Raw genomic sequence first — 14614 nt, 5'->3', positions numbered from 1 at the left:
CACCACCACACAGCACAGGACTTTGGGCTTTCTGGCCCATGCTGTGTGGCCTACATGCAGCAAAGCGCTTGGCCCCGATGTGCACAGCAGATGTGAGGCCACGGCCGCACTCTGCTTCTGCCCGACCCAGCTTTGCTTTTAGCCCAATGAGCTTTAGCGCCATCCTCTTACCAGACAGAAACCAATCCCTTGAAGATCTGTCTCTCAGGCCGTACACATCCCCACAACGAAGGGAAACGAACACGACACCCAGCAGACCACGGAGAATGGGAAAGGGACTCATAAGCAGACATGTTACATGGTAGCCGGTTGCTTAGAGATTCCAATAAATAATGCATTATCCGTCAGAAAATTAAAAATTGAAATGAGTTTTTCTGAGTGCTTGGAACTCGGAACTCTACTGTTTCATAGTATTGCTGAAAGCTTCACAGCCTTGCCTCCACAGAGTCCTACAGTGGGGATTGAAGGCAGGACGGTCGACTAATTTGGGGCTCAGTCAGAGATACTCTGTATTATATCAGCTGCCCTGGGGAAAGACACGGAAGAGAGGAGCAGAGAGCTCTGGGCCCCACGACACCCATCGGAAGACTTTGTCCAGCTTACATCTGGCTTTAAGTCCGTTTACTGAACATGACTCAGTTCCTGGCCAGTCAGTCAGGGGGTGGTTAAAGAATCACTGACAAATGCCTTTGGTATGTGTGTGTGTGAGTGTGACAGAAAGAGCGAGAGAGAGACTGAGTGTGGCAAACAGGCCAAGGTTTGGGTACAGGAGGCAGGTGATTCATCCAGTATGTAGCTCCTGTGTTTCCACTGCTCGCAGGCTATTCTGGAGTGGCAGCCCTTTTGTGCAGTTTCCTCCTACAGGAACTGCATCCATCCATTTCTGGAGTGGAATCAGTACCTTCCCCGGGTTTGGGGACTTCTGTGTGAAACTGCTAACTGATCCCTGAAACTGCTAGGGGGCACGTACTATGATGCTTGAGGCTTATTGGTTAAAAGTGACTGAAAAGCGACTGAAATGCCACTTTTTAAAACCAGTGAAATTTACCAGAGATCATGTGATGAATACAGCAAAATAAATCATATAATTAGCTTGTTAAGATAGATAGATAGATAGATAGATAGATAGATAGATAGATAGATACTTTATTGATCCCCAGGGAAAATTCAAGGTCTCAGTAGCATACAGACATCACACACACATTCACTAACAGCAGCAAAAGTAATTAAAAGTATATAATATAAAAACACAACTAAGCAATAAGGACAGTAGAAGATAAAGAATATACTAAATATACTAAAATACAAATTATACTAACACTTAATCTAAATCAATTCTAAAAACAGTATCCACATAGTGGTGATTAATCAATCAAGAGGCGCTTGCAATGACTGAGGCAGGGACTGAGCCTGTGATTCTCTGTGCATAGGAAGGTAAGGTAAGGTGCTCATGATGATGGTGCAAATGAGTAAGTCCAACAGTGCAACAGTGCAAGAATGAAGACAATATATATCTATAAATCTATATATATAACTATATTAAGAAAAGGTATAAGTGTGGCCACAGTTCGGCTGTGGCATGGGGGAGGGGTTATGCATATGTGCTAATGTGCTAATATAGCACGCAAACAGTGAGGCAGAAAGACAGTGGTAAAAAGTGGCTAGTGGACAGACAGTATCCAAACATGGAGGGGGTGAGGAGGCAGACAGACTATGCGGAGAAGTCTATCTCTCCTCTTCCCTTAAGTGAAGCATTGAACAGTTCAATGGCCCTGGGGACAAATTACTTCCTCAGTCTATCTGTTGTCACTGGATCACTGGATGAATATAAGCAACATGTCAGCTGAAACATAAGCTTCAAAATAGTGCTGGCATAAATAATGCTGGTGATTACAGTTGCCATGAAGCCATTTAATTGAGTGTTAACAACTTAGCAGTAGCAAAATTTACCTAATATTAATCCTAATGTTACCTTGAAATCCCAGTTAACGGTTTATTGTAGGTGCTGCGGCAGGACAAATATATCATTACTTTGTCTTCTGCTGAACTGATGTTCTGATGCAATCAGAGGGCAAAATATTGGGCTGTCACTGGTAGGTCTGTAGTTCTTGCAGCCTGATGGAAACAGACAGGCTGAAAGTACTGATTAGGGGAGGCATACCTGAAAACATTTGCGCTACCTGGTAAGTGCCTTGCGTTCCTGCAGTGGAAAAGTGTCTAGAGAGTGCTGAGTGCACCAGTGCTGATCGGTCATAAACAGTTGTGGCTGGTGGGGCAGTGGTGTGATGAAGCTATGGCATGGACCGAGGTGAGGTCACAGCCATGTGAATGCCCTGTTTTATCCTCCATAGCCCTCTAAGCTATTGTCTACGTCATGGTACATATAATGTTACCAGTATTTCAGATTTTCTCATGGCAGGATTATTGTGTTAGTACCTATCTGATCCTCATTCCAGGAGACCAAGGCTGGTCATGCTCTCTCTCTGCTATGATAATGCATACTTTCATATTTTACCTCTGAATACTGTGATGAATTAAAGTGTCATCTGATAATAATCATCTCCAGGACATTAGTAGGATTAACGAGAGTCCGTCAATTTCTCACTTTGAGAACCATCCTTCATCTCACAGCCACTTATTGGTGCACGTATACTACTGTACCTTACATCTTGTAAGTGCTGGTATTGGCATTTGTAGTAGTTAAGCAGAATCATTGGTCTATGTGAGCTACGAAAAAGCCTTTCACCTGCAACCTTGACAAGCCTCTTCATCACCTGAATATTCAGTGACCTCTTCTATGTCCCTTCAGTGTCAACATAAAAGTACTGTAGCTGGCCCACTGCAACCTGAACGTTTAGTGTTTATGAAATAATAAGACTCAGTCACTCAATCACTCACTCTCTCACTCACGCACTCAGACTGCCTCAGTTTACTCTCTGAAAGTTAAACAGGTTGTAGGTAATCAGGTTGGACCTGATTGTCCATCCGTGTACTCCCAGTGTGACTATTGAACACTTAATGAAGCTTGGCTGTTTTGCACAACTAGGTGCAGCCGAGATGGCTTTGCCCTCTCTGAATTAGTAATATCTCACCATTATTTCAAATGACCCACGACATTTGCTATGGCATCAACATATTGTATTGCAGTCCATGGGGAGTTTTTAGTTTACATTGACAAAATATGGGTAATGGCGGCCCAAGGATCCAGCCTGATGTTTCTAATCTTCTGGCTCGTACACATGGCATACTTATTGGCACATTACAGCGCCATTAATCACCATGCCAGCGCTAATCTCATATCAGAGAAAGCTTTGGAAAATCAGATGGCTTGTTTTCTGTCAGCTAAGTTGTTGTTTTTGGATCATTTCTTGCCTTTGAAAACAGACAGGCTTCTCTCATTGTGGTTGGAACTCTCTGCAGTCGTTTATTCCCCTTAAAAAACCCTCTCATTGGAAGCCTTAAAATTGTGATGAAAATTAGCATTGAAAGATTAGTGTTTTTTTTGTTAAAAAACAAACAAGCAAACTGGATATTATTATGCACTCATCATGTTTAAGCTGATTTAAACAATGATTGTGATACTGACTTAAAGGAGAATTCCGGTGTGATATTGACCTAAAGTGTATTGAAACATGATACCGAGTGTGAACGTATGTCTCATAGCCCATCTCGGCTTGTCCCCTGCACTCCAAAATCTGGCTAGTTAGCCGATGCTACCAACAGCTTTTTCAATAGTGGTGCTTGACATCGGGCTAACCATGCGAATAAATCACTGTTTTACACCCATTTCACGAGGCTCAATGTATCTCCACACTTCATTGGTAGACTTCCGAGGGGCCCTGACATTTAAAAGCGAGACATTGAGAACTTTGAAAAAGCACTGGTAGTTTACTTACAAGGCGATTTATACAGACAGTATCTTCCACGAAGTTTAAGCGTTTGCAGCCATCTTGAATTTAGTCGCGATAAATTCGGCGGCAGTAAGAATGAACAGGTATGATAAGGGATCAGATTCCAAAAATAATTCAGTGGAAATGCATGGATTCCAGTTGCTGCTACTGGAAGAAACTGGAATCCATGCATTTCCACTGAATTAACACAAACTTCGATGAAGATACTGTCTGTATAAATCGTCTTGTAAGTAAACTACCAGTGCTTTTCAAAGTTCTCAATGTCTCGCGTTTTAAATGTCAGGGCCCTCGGAAGTCTACCAATGAAGTGTGGTGATACATTGATACGTAAATGGGGTGTAAAACAGTGATTTATTTGCATGGCTAGCCGATGCGAAACACCACTATTGAAAAAAGCTGTTGGTAGCATCGGCTAACTAAGCCAGATTTTGGAGTGCAGGGGACAAGCCAAGATGGGCTATGAGCTATCGTTCACACTCGTTATCATGTTTCAATACACTTTAGGTCAATATCACACCGGAATTCTCCTTTAAACAGCTGACCTGGTCAACAAAAACTTTGTTGTGCTATGGCTATCACTCAATAGAGAGACCATCATTTCAAGCACTTGTGATCTCTCTCTCTCTCTCTCTCTCTCTCTCACTCACAATATCTGAAGCACAATAACAATTTGCAGAGAAGCACAGTGCTGGGGAGTTGGAGAGCGAGATCAGGTTCTCTTCCTATATTGCTCTTCTACATCCACTTCCTCTGAAACCTGCAGGAAAGCTCAGGTGGATGTGTGACTGTGTTCCTCTTACTCAGCTCAGGAAGGAAGTGTGTACTGGCTCAGGAGGATCCATTCCACAGGGTGACCGCTCCGCCATGAGTAGGGACAGGAAACATAAATCACAGCTGCCCACTTATGGGGCACTTTTGCAGTGGCCTCTCACATTTGAAAACAAACACAAAGTTTATAACTTACTTGTTTGCTGACATTTGGTGGTGAAAAAAAGAGCATCATGGTTCAACCTCTGTTTTTCACACATTGATAAGATTGGCAGCAAGAGTCGATTCCTCAGCACAGATATGACAAACCAATAGCCCCAAACTTAACACTAATAAAAACGAGGACTTTTGGACCTGTCTGGACTTGATGCATTTGGCATATTGGCATTTGGCCCATGCTTGCACAAATGTTATCTGAAAACTTGACATTAGCAGATGACAAAATCGATACAGGTGGTCTGTGTGTTTGTGTGTTTATGTGTGTGTGTGTGTGTGAGAGCGAGCGAGCGAGTGAAGGAGTCACTCTCACCTGTCTCTTTCACACCCTCAACCACAATAATACGAGGCTATGAGACGACCCCTGAGAAACCTCCCTTCATTCCGCCACAGGCCTCCGATCTCTCCCCGGCTGAATAATTGATCCCTCCACTGCTGTGTTGGTAGAGACAGGTAGAGGCAGCAGGACGTGCGGCGCTTTCTGAAAAGGATTTGAGAGGGATTTGATTTAGCAGCGTTTTATCGCTAAGTGCATAAGAGGCTGCCCAGATATAGCATCTTATTGTCCTCCTGAAGTAGACTTCCCATTAATATCAGTTAATTCAAAATCTGTTTGTGGGAGCGTATTTAATGTTTGATGTGAGATATTCCTTCTGTATGGTTTCTCGTGGCATGAACAATCTATACATCATCATTGCATTGTATCTCCAGATAATATTGATCTACTCAATCTCTATTAAAAGTAAAAAAAAAATTGACTCCTGAATTGATTGTGTGGGCTAATATCAGGCTGTCGCGAATATATTTTGTGCCAGGGTGATTTGTCTGAGGAAGCAGTGAGTAAATCCACCACAGGATGGCAGTATGGCTCTACGGAAGATATACTGCGACCTCAGAGAGGCTATGATGGGCTCTGAACAAGAGGCATTTAATTCTCTGCAGTGTCTGTCAATTCTCATTGCTTATCATAAATAACTAACTACACCAGAATGACTTCATATTATTTTGAGTCAGATTTAATGTATTAACCATGGGCACCAGCAATGGTTTAAGACTGATGGTGCAAAAATGGTACATTCATGCTTCAGAAGTGGATCTGATATAGTTTGGACAAACATAATTCAAATAGTTAAATTATACTTAATGCTAGTTTTATAGTCATTCATGAAAGTATTTTTTAACACAGGAATGCAGACCATAGCAGATGATTGCATCTGAGGTGTCTTGTCCAGCTTAACAGCTCTGTCTCAAGTCTGTTCCCTAATCTTTGTTTTTCTCTCACCCCCCACCCCTCTCTCTCCGCTTCTTCACTCTTTCTTTGGCTCTGTCTCTCACCCCAGGATGTCCTGAACAACCTGGGTTCATCTGAGCTTGATGAGGACGATCTCATGCTGGACCTGGATCTGTCGGACGACCAGCGCCACAGACACGGTAAGGTCTGGAAATTGATTGTCGGGCGCAAGTTGAAAAGGTGTGAAATGTCACTGGGACATTTTCAACAGTCTCCCAAACTTCTTTGAACATATTTGATGACTCATTCAACTAAAATCTCCACGTCTTCCTGCACAATAACATGCAGGAGATGTCTTGCAAATGACATGCCCTTTCCACATTATCCAGAGAAATAAACAGAAAAAGTCAGTGTTATGCCACTTGCTAATGTATTTGCGGTAGGTTGGGGGGGTTGTCTCACTAATGTGACAAATCACGGCGATGAAGGAACTCGGATGCTCCGGAGTTCTGTTTGTTTGTTTGTTTATTTATGTTTGTTTATTTGTTTGTTGGTTTGTTGGTTTGTTGGTGCGCCATTTCCTTGTGTGCGTGCCATTGCAGCATTTTTCTCATCAGCAATGCCGCCGTATTAGACGCATCTTCCCTGCTAGCAGCAGAACAGTTCGTTCCTACCTTTAATTATTAAAATGAGCTCTTTAAATCATGGGCTGTCAGGAACGCTGCGGCACAATAGAGCGTGCTGGAAGCCTGACAGCTAGATGTCTCTCAGGTCCTGTTGAGCCACTGTATGCCACAGATGAACATCGCTGCAGGTAGCCTAGAGGAAAAGGGGAGAGTGTGCTCGTGCATGAGGGGTGTGCACATGTGTGTGAGTGTGTTTGCAGGTGTGTATGTAACTGTGTGTGTGTGTGTGTGTGTGTGTGTGTGTGTGTGTGTGTGCACATGTGTCTTTCCATACACACATGCCAGTATGTGAATAAAGAGGTGTTGACATCTCCCTGTCTTACCCTTCTCTCTCTCTCTCTCTCTCTCTCTCTCTCTCTCTTTCTCTTTCTCTATCGCTCTTCTTATTTTAGCGTCTCGTGAGGACTCCAGTCACTCGCTGGCCTCCTGCCTCAACCTGATGCACTCTCCAATGGAGCCTCCCACTGACCGCCTGCCTGGCCTGGAGCCCAGAGATCCCACCCACAGGTGCACAGCTCAACCCCCCACACACACACCCACACTGCCTCCACAGTCACCTGACCTCCCCCAAACAACCCTCCACCTCTCTCTCACTCTCACTCCCTCTCTCTTGCTCTGAATGGGGTGTAATTAGATGTGACCGTTGGGAAATAATGATATCACCCCCCCCCACCTCATCCCGCCCCCTCCGTTTGCTCAAGCACTTCATTATGCCGCAACAAAACACTGCTGTGTGTAATTGCTGCTCACCGCAGCACACCGAAATGGGAGACGATGAGCACTGGGATGGAGTGTGTACCAAAGTACTGATACTAACTCTATCCGTGTTATTCCCCTTTCTTTTTCTTTTTTCTGTTATTGTTTGTTTTAAACGCAAAGCCATGTCGGAGCATGTATTATAGGGAAACGGTCATGTCCCGGGGACACAGTCCTTTAGCAAATTATCTGCCCAGATTAGCTGTTAGAGTGGCAGAGATAAAACAAGAAACAAGCCCCTGCCACCGTAGCTGCCGTTGCCCTCGCCTTAATATATGGGTTCCGTGAGGGTAACCGAGACTACAAAGGGAGAGTGCATTTGCATTAAGAGTCATAAAGAGCCGTTGGTTTGTACCGATCGCATTCCGAGCACCCAGAGTAATGTCTGGGATCCGGGCAGCCGTAACTAGATGTGACTTGTGCTGTGTCACGTATCCAATTATTTTTCCCATGAATATCCTTACTGGATGTTTATCCAACTCACACACATGGCCCTGTAATGTTGAGGCAAAATAGCCCATGACCTTTGAACTTTGCATCATTCGGCTCAAATTCCAAATCCACAAATTCTGATGTTATTATATTGGTTTGTTGATTTTATTGCTGAGATAGTTAAGATTGGAAGATGCATATTAAAAAATCTTTTTTTTCTCTTCAAGGCTCCACTGATCTGCATCTTGTTAACATTTGGATATATGTCCTCTGTTTCACAAGCAGGCAGACAATTCAAATGGAGATGAAAGTAATAGCAGTAAGCAGAAATAACCAAAAAATTATGAAAAGGACATTGAGCTCAGACAAAGTGAAAATCAATGCTGTAAAAACAAGTTTACAGTCGAAGTTTGATTGTCAATTAAGTGCGTGCAGATGTCCACGAATCCTCATCTGCTACATATTCACCCTCCCAATAATAGCGAAAAACTAAAAGGTGAGATAACAGTTGCACAGTGACAGAATAACATGCCATCACTGTAAAATAAGAACAAAACAAATTAAAGCTCAGGTTCTGTGATAAACTAGCAAAGCATCAGAGCCCATTCTGTCAACCCATGCCACCCATTCAAAAATGCATTTGTGTAATTGCATAAGCTCCCTGTGTATAATGAAAGCAGGAAATGTCAGCTGTAGAGGACAGGTACCACTAACTGTGCCGCCACGATTACCAGCTTCCCCTCCCGTTTGACCGAACGCAAGCAATCCACCTCGTTTGGGCAACAGAGGGATACAGATGGACTACCTCGCCGCTGTGACTCTGAAGTCATTGTGCTTTAAAGGGCCCCTGGGCACTGATGGAGCTCGTTTTGCTTTATTTATTTATTTATTTATTTTTCTCTCTCCCTCCCCTCTCTTTGTGCCTTGCACCAATTGTTTTCAATCCACCGAGAGGATGTGAAGTTTTTTTTGGGGGACTGTACATTTTTTTTATATAATAAGAAATTCAATCAGTAGATCAAGAGAAGTCTGTCTGAGGCTGCGCCGCCATCCTAGCGTTGACATGGTCACGGGACGCGCGTGACCGTCTGTCGCCCTAATGAGACTTACATGACAGATTTAGATGAATACTGATGATATATTGAAGGACAGGAAGCACAGATTCTCAGCAACACAGGCCTCCCTGACTAACAAAAAAAGTGGCCAATCAGAGAGAGAGAGAGAGAGAGAGAGAGAGAGAGAGAGAGAAAATACCAGAATAGGCATGTCTCTGAAGCTGCCTCCTGGGTAACCGAACAAATTACACTGACACAAAAATTGGCCTACATATTGACTTTGAGTCTAAACTCTCAAGATCCAAAGGTTCGATGTGTAACGATTATCACACAGCCATTTCCATTAGACAGTTGAAGACTTCTCCACTGATGGGACACTATTAATAAAAAAAATAGAGTGCCCCTATTTAACTGAAAATTTTAAAAGATAAGAATTTTCAGTGTTAACAATTATGTAATCCAACAGTGATTTTTGACTTGTGACACAGAGAAGTCATTCTGTGCCTCCATCAAAAATGTTGCTTCCTCATCATGTACACATAAAGTCTGAAATGGCCTGAGTCCTGTGGGTGGAATGTATGCGGGTATCATATGTCTTTCTGACAAGGCATGAAAGCAGGCATATGTTATTGTGAAGCTATATAGTGAACCACACTGGCTGATTGTAGTTCTAAAACCAGCCTTAAGCCTTTGCATGGTTCTTGTTTCCTCAATTTTAGCAGTGTGCTTCACTCTGCTGGGACAAAGCAAAAGTTGTGAGTGACATGGATTTACTCATCTGTTTTTGCTGTTACATCTAATGCTCTTTAGGCTACTGTAATGCATTTTAGATTGTGTAATTACTTTATGTGTCAGTCAGTGTTCTTATGGACTGGGAGGCATATCAGAAAACATGCAAACACAAACAAACACATACACATAGATACACACATGCGCACGCACGCACGCACGCACGCACGCACGCACGCACGCACGCACGCACGCACGCACGCGCACGCACGCACGCACGCACGCACGCACGCACGCACGCACGCACGCACGCACGCACGCACGCACGCACGCACGCACGCACGCACGCACGCACGCACGCACGCACGCACGCACGCACGCACGCACGCACGCACGCACGCACGCACGCACGCACGCACGCACGCACGCACGCACGCACGCACGCACGCACGCACGCACGCACGCACGCACGCACGCACGCACGCACGCACGCACGCACGCACGCACGCACGCACGCACGCACGCACGCACGCACGCACGCACGCACGCACGCACGCACGCACGCACGCACGCACGCACGCACGCACGCACGCACGCACGCACGCACGCACGCACGCACGCACGCACGCACGCACGCACGCACGCACGCACGCACGCACGCACGCACGCACGCACGCACGCACGCACGCACGCACGCACGCACGCACGCACGCACGCACGCACGCACGCACGCACGCACGCACGCACGCACGCACGCACGCACGCACGCACGCACGCACGCACGCACGCACGCACGCACGCACGCACGCACGCACGCACGCACGCACGCACGCACGCACGCACGCACGCACGCACGCACGCACGCACGCACGCACGCACGCACGCACGCACGCACGCACGCACGCACGCACGCACGCACGCACGCACGCACGCACGCACGCACGCACGCACGCACGCACGCACGCACGCACGCACGCACGCACGCACGCACGCACGCACGCACGCACGCACGCACGCACGCACGCACGCACGCACGCACGCACGCACGCACGCACGCACGCACGCACGCACGCACGCACGCACGCACGCACGCACGCACGCACGCACGCACGCACGCACGCACGCACGCACGCACGCACGCACGCACGCACGCACGCACGCACGCACGCACGCACGCACGCACGCACGCACGCACGCACGCACGCACGCACGCACGCACGCACGCACGCACGCACGCACGCACGCACGCACGCACGCACGCACGCACGCACGCACGCACGCACGCACGCACGCACGCACGCACGCACGCACGCACGCACGCACGCACGCACGCACGCACGCACGCACGCACGCACGCACGCACGCACGCACGCACGCACGCACGCACGCACGCACGCACGCACGCACGCACGCACGCACGCACGCACGCACGCACGCACGCACGCACGCACGCACGCACGCACGCACGCACGCACGCACGCACGCACGCACGCACGCACGCACGCACGCACGCACGCACGCACGCACGCACGCACGCACGCACGCACGCACGCACGCACGCACGCACGCACGCACGCACGCACGCACGCACGCACGCGACGCGACGCGACGCGACGCGACGCGACGCGACGCGACGCGACGCGACGCGACGCGACGCGACGCGACGCGACGCGACGCGACGCGACGCGACGCGAGTCGTGTTGCACTCGTCATGGTGAAATATATCACTTTTGTGCGCCCGCTGGTGAGTCAGTGGCTTGAAAGCCGCCCACCCACACCCCCGGAGAGCCACAGCCAGAGTGTGTGCCAGAGGGGGCCGCTGGTCAATCAGTCAGCGTGTCCTGAACAACATCGCGCTGCAGGGGGCATGATACTGGCATGTGGTGTGTCTGTGTGCGTGTGTGTGTGTGTGTGTGTGTGCGTGTGCCCGTGCATGCGTCTAGGTTTGTGTGTGTGTGTGTGTGCGCATACCATATGCGTCTGTCTTTGTGTTTGTTCCTGTGTTGCTGTTTTGCATTTGTCTGTGTGTGAGGGAATGTATTTATGCATGCCTATTTGTGCCCAGTTTTGTGTCTGTGTGTGTGTGTGTGCATGCTTGCATTTGCCTGTATGAACCTCTGCTTTCTGACTGCGTGTGTGAGTGTGACTCTGAGTGTGTGTGTGTGATTGTTTGCTTACATTTGCCTGTATGAGCTTTTGCTGTGTGTGTGTGTGTGTGTGCGTGCGCGCGCACTCACTGGCTCGTCAGCCTGCCTGCCTCTCAGACAATGCATGCAGAGCAGACCAGATCTCTCCCCTAATCCCTAGCCCCCTCACAAAAGTGACAAGATTTATTATCCCCCGGCAAAAATCTGGGCCTGTTTGCGCAGGAGATTCATCAGCTGCTGTTGGAGCCCTGCATGCCTCTGCTCCTGGGCTTCTGTCGTGCCAACTCATCCAGCCCCAGCCCCATCACCCCCACTCCATCCTCCCCAAAAATACCAGTGCTCATTGACAAGCCGAGTCCACACGCTGAGCTGGCGCGGAGACCCCAATGCTCTGTGTGCAGTGCGGGAGCCACTGGGGGAGTGTGTGTGTGTGTGTGTGTGTGTGTGTGTGTGTGTGTGTGTGTGTGTGTGTGTGTGTGTGTGTGTGTGTGTGTGTGTGTGTGTGTGTGTGTGCAGGGTTCTAGTGATTGATCCGACACTATTAATCTGCGCTGCCCCGGTGTGCGACACGGGTAGCTAATGACTTGCATGCTTTTGATTCTGGTCTCCATCCCTCCCAACAAGTCCACCCGGAGGCACGATTGTGCAAGCCTCCTTCTCCAGAAAATCGGACCGGGAATTCCGTTGAATAAGTTATACTCAGTGGCCGGAGCGCTGGGTCAACACAGATGTTTTACTCTTTTCCGTGACTGAAGCCGAACCTGCGGCCTCTCGGGGCTTTGCTTAACTTGAGATCACACTGATGAATAAATGGCAGGTTGAAGTAAAGACTGAATTGGAATAAGTCATACTCAGTGGTCGGAGCGCTGGGTTAACACAGATGTTTTACTCTTTTCCTTGACGGAAGCCGAACCTGCCGGTACATCGGACAGATGCTGCACAGATGCAGTGATGGGACCTTGCTTACTGTCAATGGCATCATGCCTTGTTGCACACTGGATGCCTTCATTGTTTGCTGGGCTCAAGTGGCTTTGCATAATGCATCATGATGTGTGCTGGAAGTTTTGAGTTGCTTTCCCCTTTGTGAGTGCATATGCATCCAGTGATTGCAAAATATGTCAAGGCGGCATACATAATGAAGTGATCTCATAGAAGAAAAGACTGAACTTGGTACAGTCTGAAATGTAAAATGAGAATCAGTTGTGTGTGCCTTTGGTAAAGAGACATGCAGAATGAAGACGCATTTTGGGAAAGAGACATGCAGAATGAAGACGCATTTTGGGAAAGAGACATGCAGAATGAAGACGCATTTGAGATATTTCCATTTCAGTCTTTACTTCAACCTGCCATTTATTCATCAGTGTGATCTCAAGTTAAGCAAAGCCCCGAGAGGCCGCAGGTTCCACTGATTTTTAGAACAGCTAAGGGGCGTTGTTAGGCACGACGCGCAGCAGGAACCTCCATTAGCTGTACTAAAATCAGTGGAACCTAAAGACTCTAGTGGCTTATTTATTAGTTTAATTTAATTGCTTTTCTAAAACGGTTACTGCATATATCTGGCAAGATTTCATAAAATAAAGGCACAGCAACAAGAAATGTAACAATTTATTTATAGATAATTATTCTTCCGCCTAGAAATATATTTCCTCTATCTGAATGGTTGCCAAGCAACGTCAAGATGCAGCCACTCTAACTTTTGTATGAAGTTAGATACAGTACTACTGTATCCTGTAGAACGAAATGCAGTCAAGGTGTATGTTTGTGTTGGATTTTACAACGGTATCGAACACGATTCAGCCAATCATAATCAAGGACCGGAAATGATAGTTTTAGAAATTGATATTTGTGCATCTGCATCAGGTGGCATTTAATAGGTGTTGATAAATCATTTAGCAGTTAAGGCTTTACCTCATCACGCCTTCAGGAGATGATGATGCCTTCGCTCAACGCTAGTGATGGTATTTAATGGGAAATGAAAAGTCATGAGGCAGTAAAACTTTGCCTTGTCATGTCTTCAGAAAGGTGGTGATTGCTTCGCTCCATCAGGCGCCGGGAGCCTTTGCCAAGTAATTTTTTAGTAGTCGACGCCAAATCTGTGGCGCACAGCACTGCTGCACTGCAAGCTATGCATCAACATTGCAGCTCTGCCCGGGTGGAGAGAAGCGTGTTGCCAAATCTCTTGATGCCACAGGTCGGATCTTAGCAGTAAAAACTGTGCCCTTTTTTGATGTTAGGATCAGGAGATTTTTTTGGGGGGAGCTGTGCCCATGTTGTGAAGCATCTGAAGGCATGTCCTGTACTTGAAAAAAAGAAAAAAAAAACGTCATTAACAGTGAGGTCTTTCAATTGGCTTTGGTATTGCATCTGCATTGCAGCTTATCAGAGAGGAATTAACCCCCACTCTGTTGTCTGACAGGGCATGCTAACAGTGCCAGTGCAGCGGCTAAAGCGTGACAAGGTTGCAACCCCAGCTAATGATGTGTGGGAATGAGGACCTTCTCTCTCGCTCTTTCTCTCTGTCTCTCTCTCTATCTCATGCCCGTGGCGTGCCCGTGCCTGCCATGCTCTCGCCGTGTTCACCGGGATTCGCTGACTAACGCGCGTCACCAACACGCCGGGCAGTGCGACTGGTGTGCGGTGGCATGGTGATTGATTGGGAAATTAGTGACACAGCAGATGGTGC

At 47.4% G+C, this 14614-nt stretch overlaps 1 protein-coding gene across 5 annotated transcripts in view; it reads left to right on the top strand.

Moving 5' to 3' along the window:
- The window catches only part of ccser1 (coiled-coil serine-rich protein 1), a 77246-nt gene that overhangs the window by 9956 nt on the left and 52676 nt on the right, over positions 1-14614 (top strand). For all 5 annotated transcript variants that reach the window (XM_048243748.1, XM_048243749.1, XM_048243750.1 and 2 more), the window contains exons 4-5: positions 6236-6326; positions 7205-7319. In XM_048243748.1, the coding sequence (XP_048099705.1) occupies positions 6236-6326; positions 7205-7319 (206 nt within the window). The remainder of the gene's footprint in view (positions 1-6235; positions 6327-7204; positions 7320-14614) is intronic.

The sequence above is a fragment of the Alosa alosa genome, chromosome 5 (assembly GCF_017589495.1).
Source record: "Alosa alosa isolate M-15738 ecotype Scorff River chromosome 5, AALO_Geno_1.1, whole genome shotgun sequence".
Taxonomy (NCBI): domain Eukaryota; kingdom Metazoa; phylum Chordata; class Actinopteri; order Clupeiformes; family Clupeidae; genus Alosa; species Alosa alosa.
The sequence above is the reverse complement of the archived record's forward strand: the minus strand, read 5'-3'. Positions and strand labels throughout refer to the sequence as shown.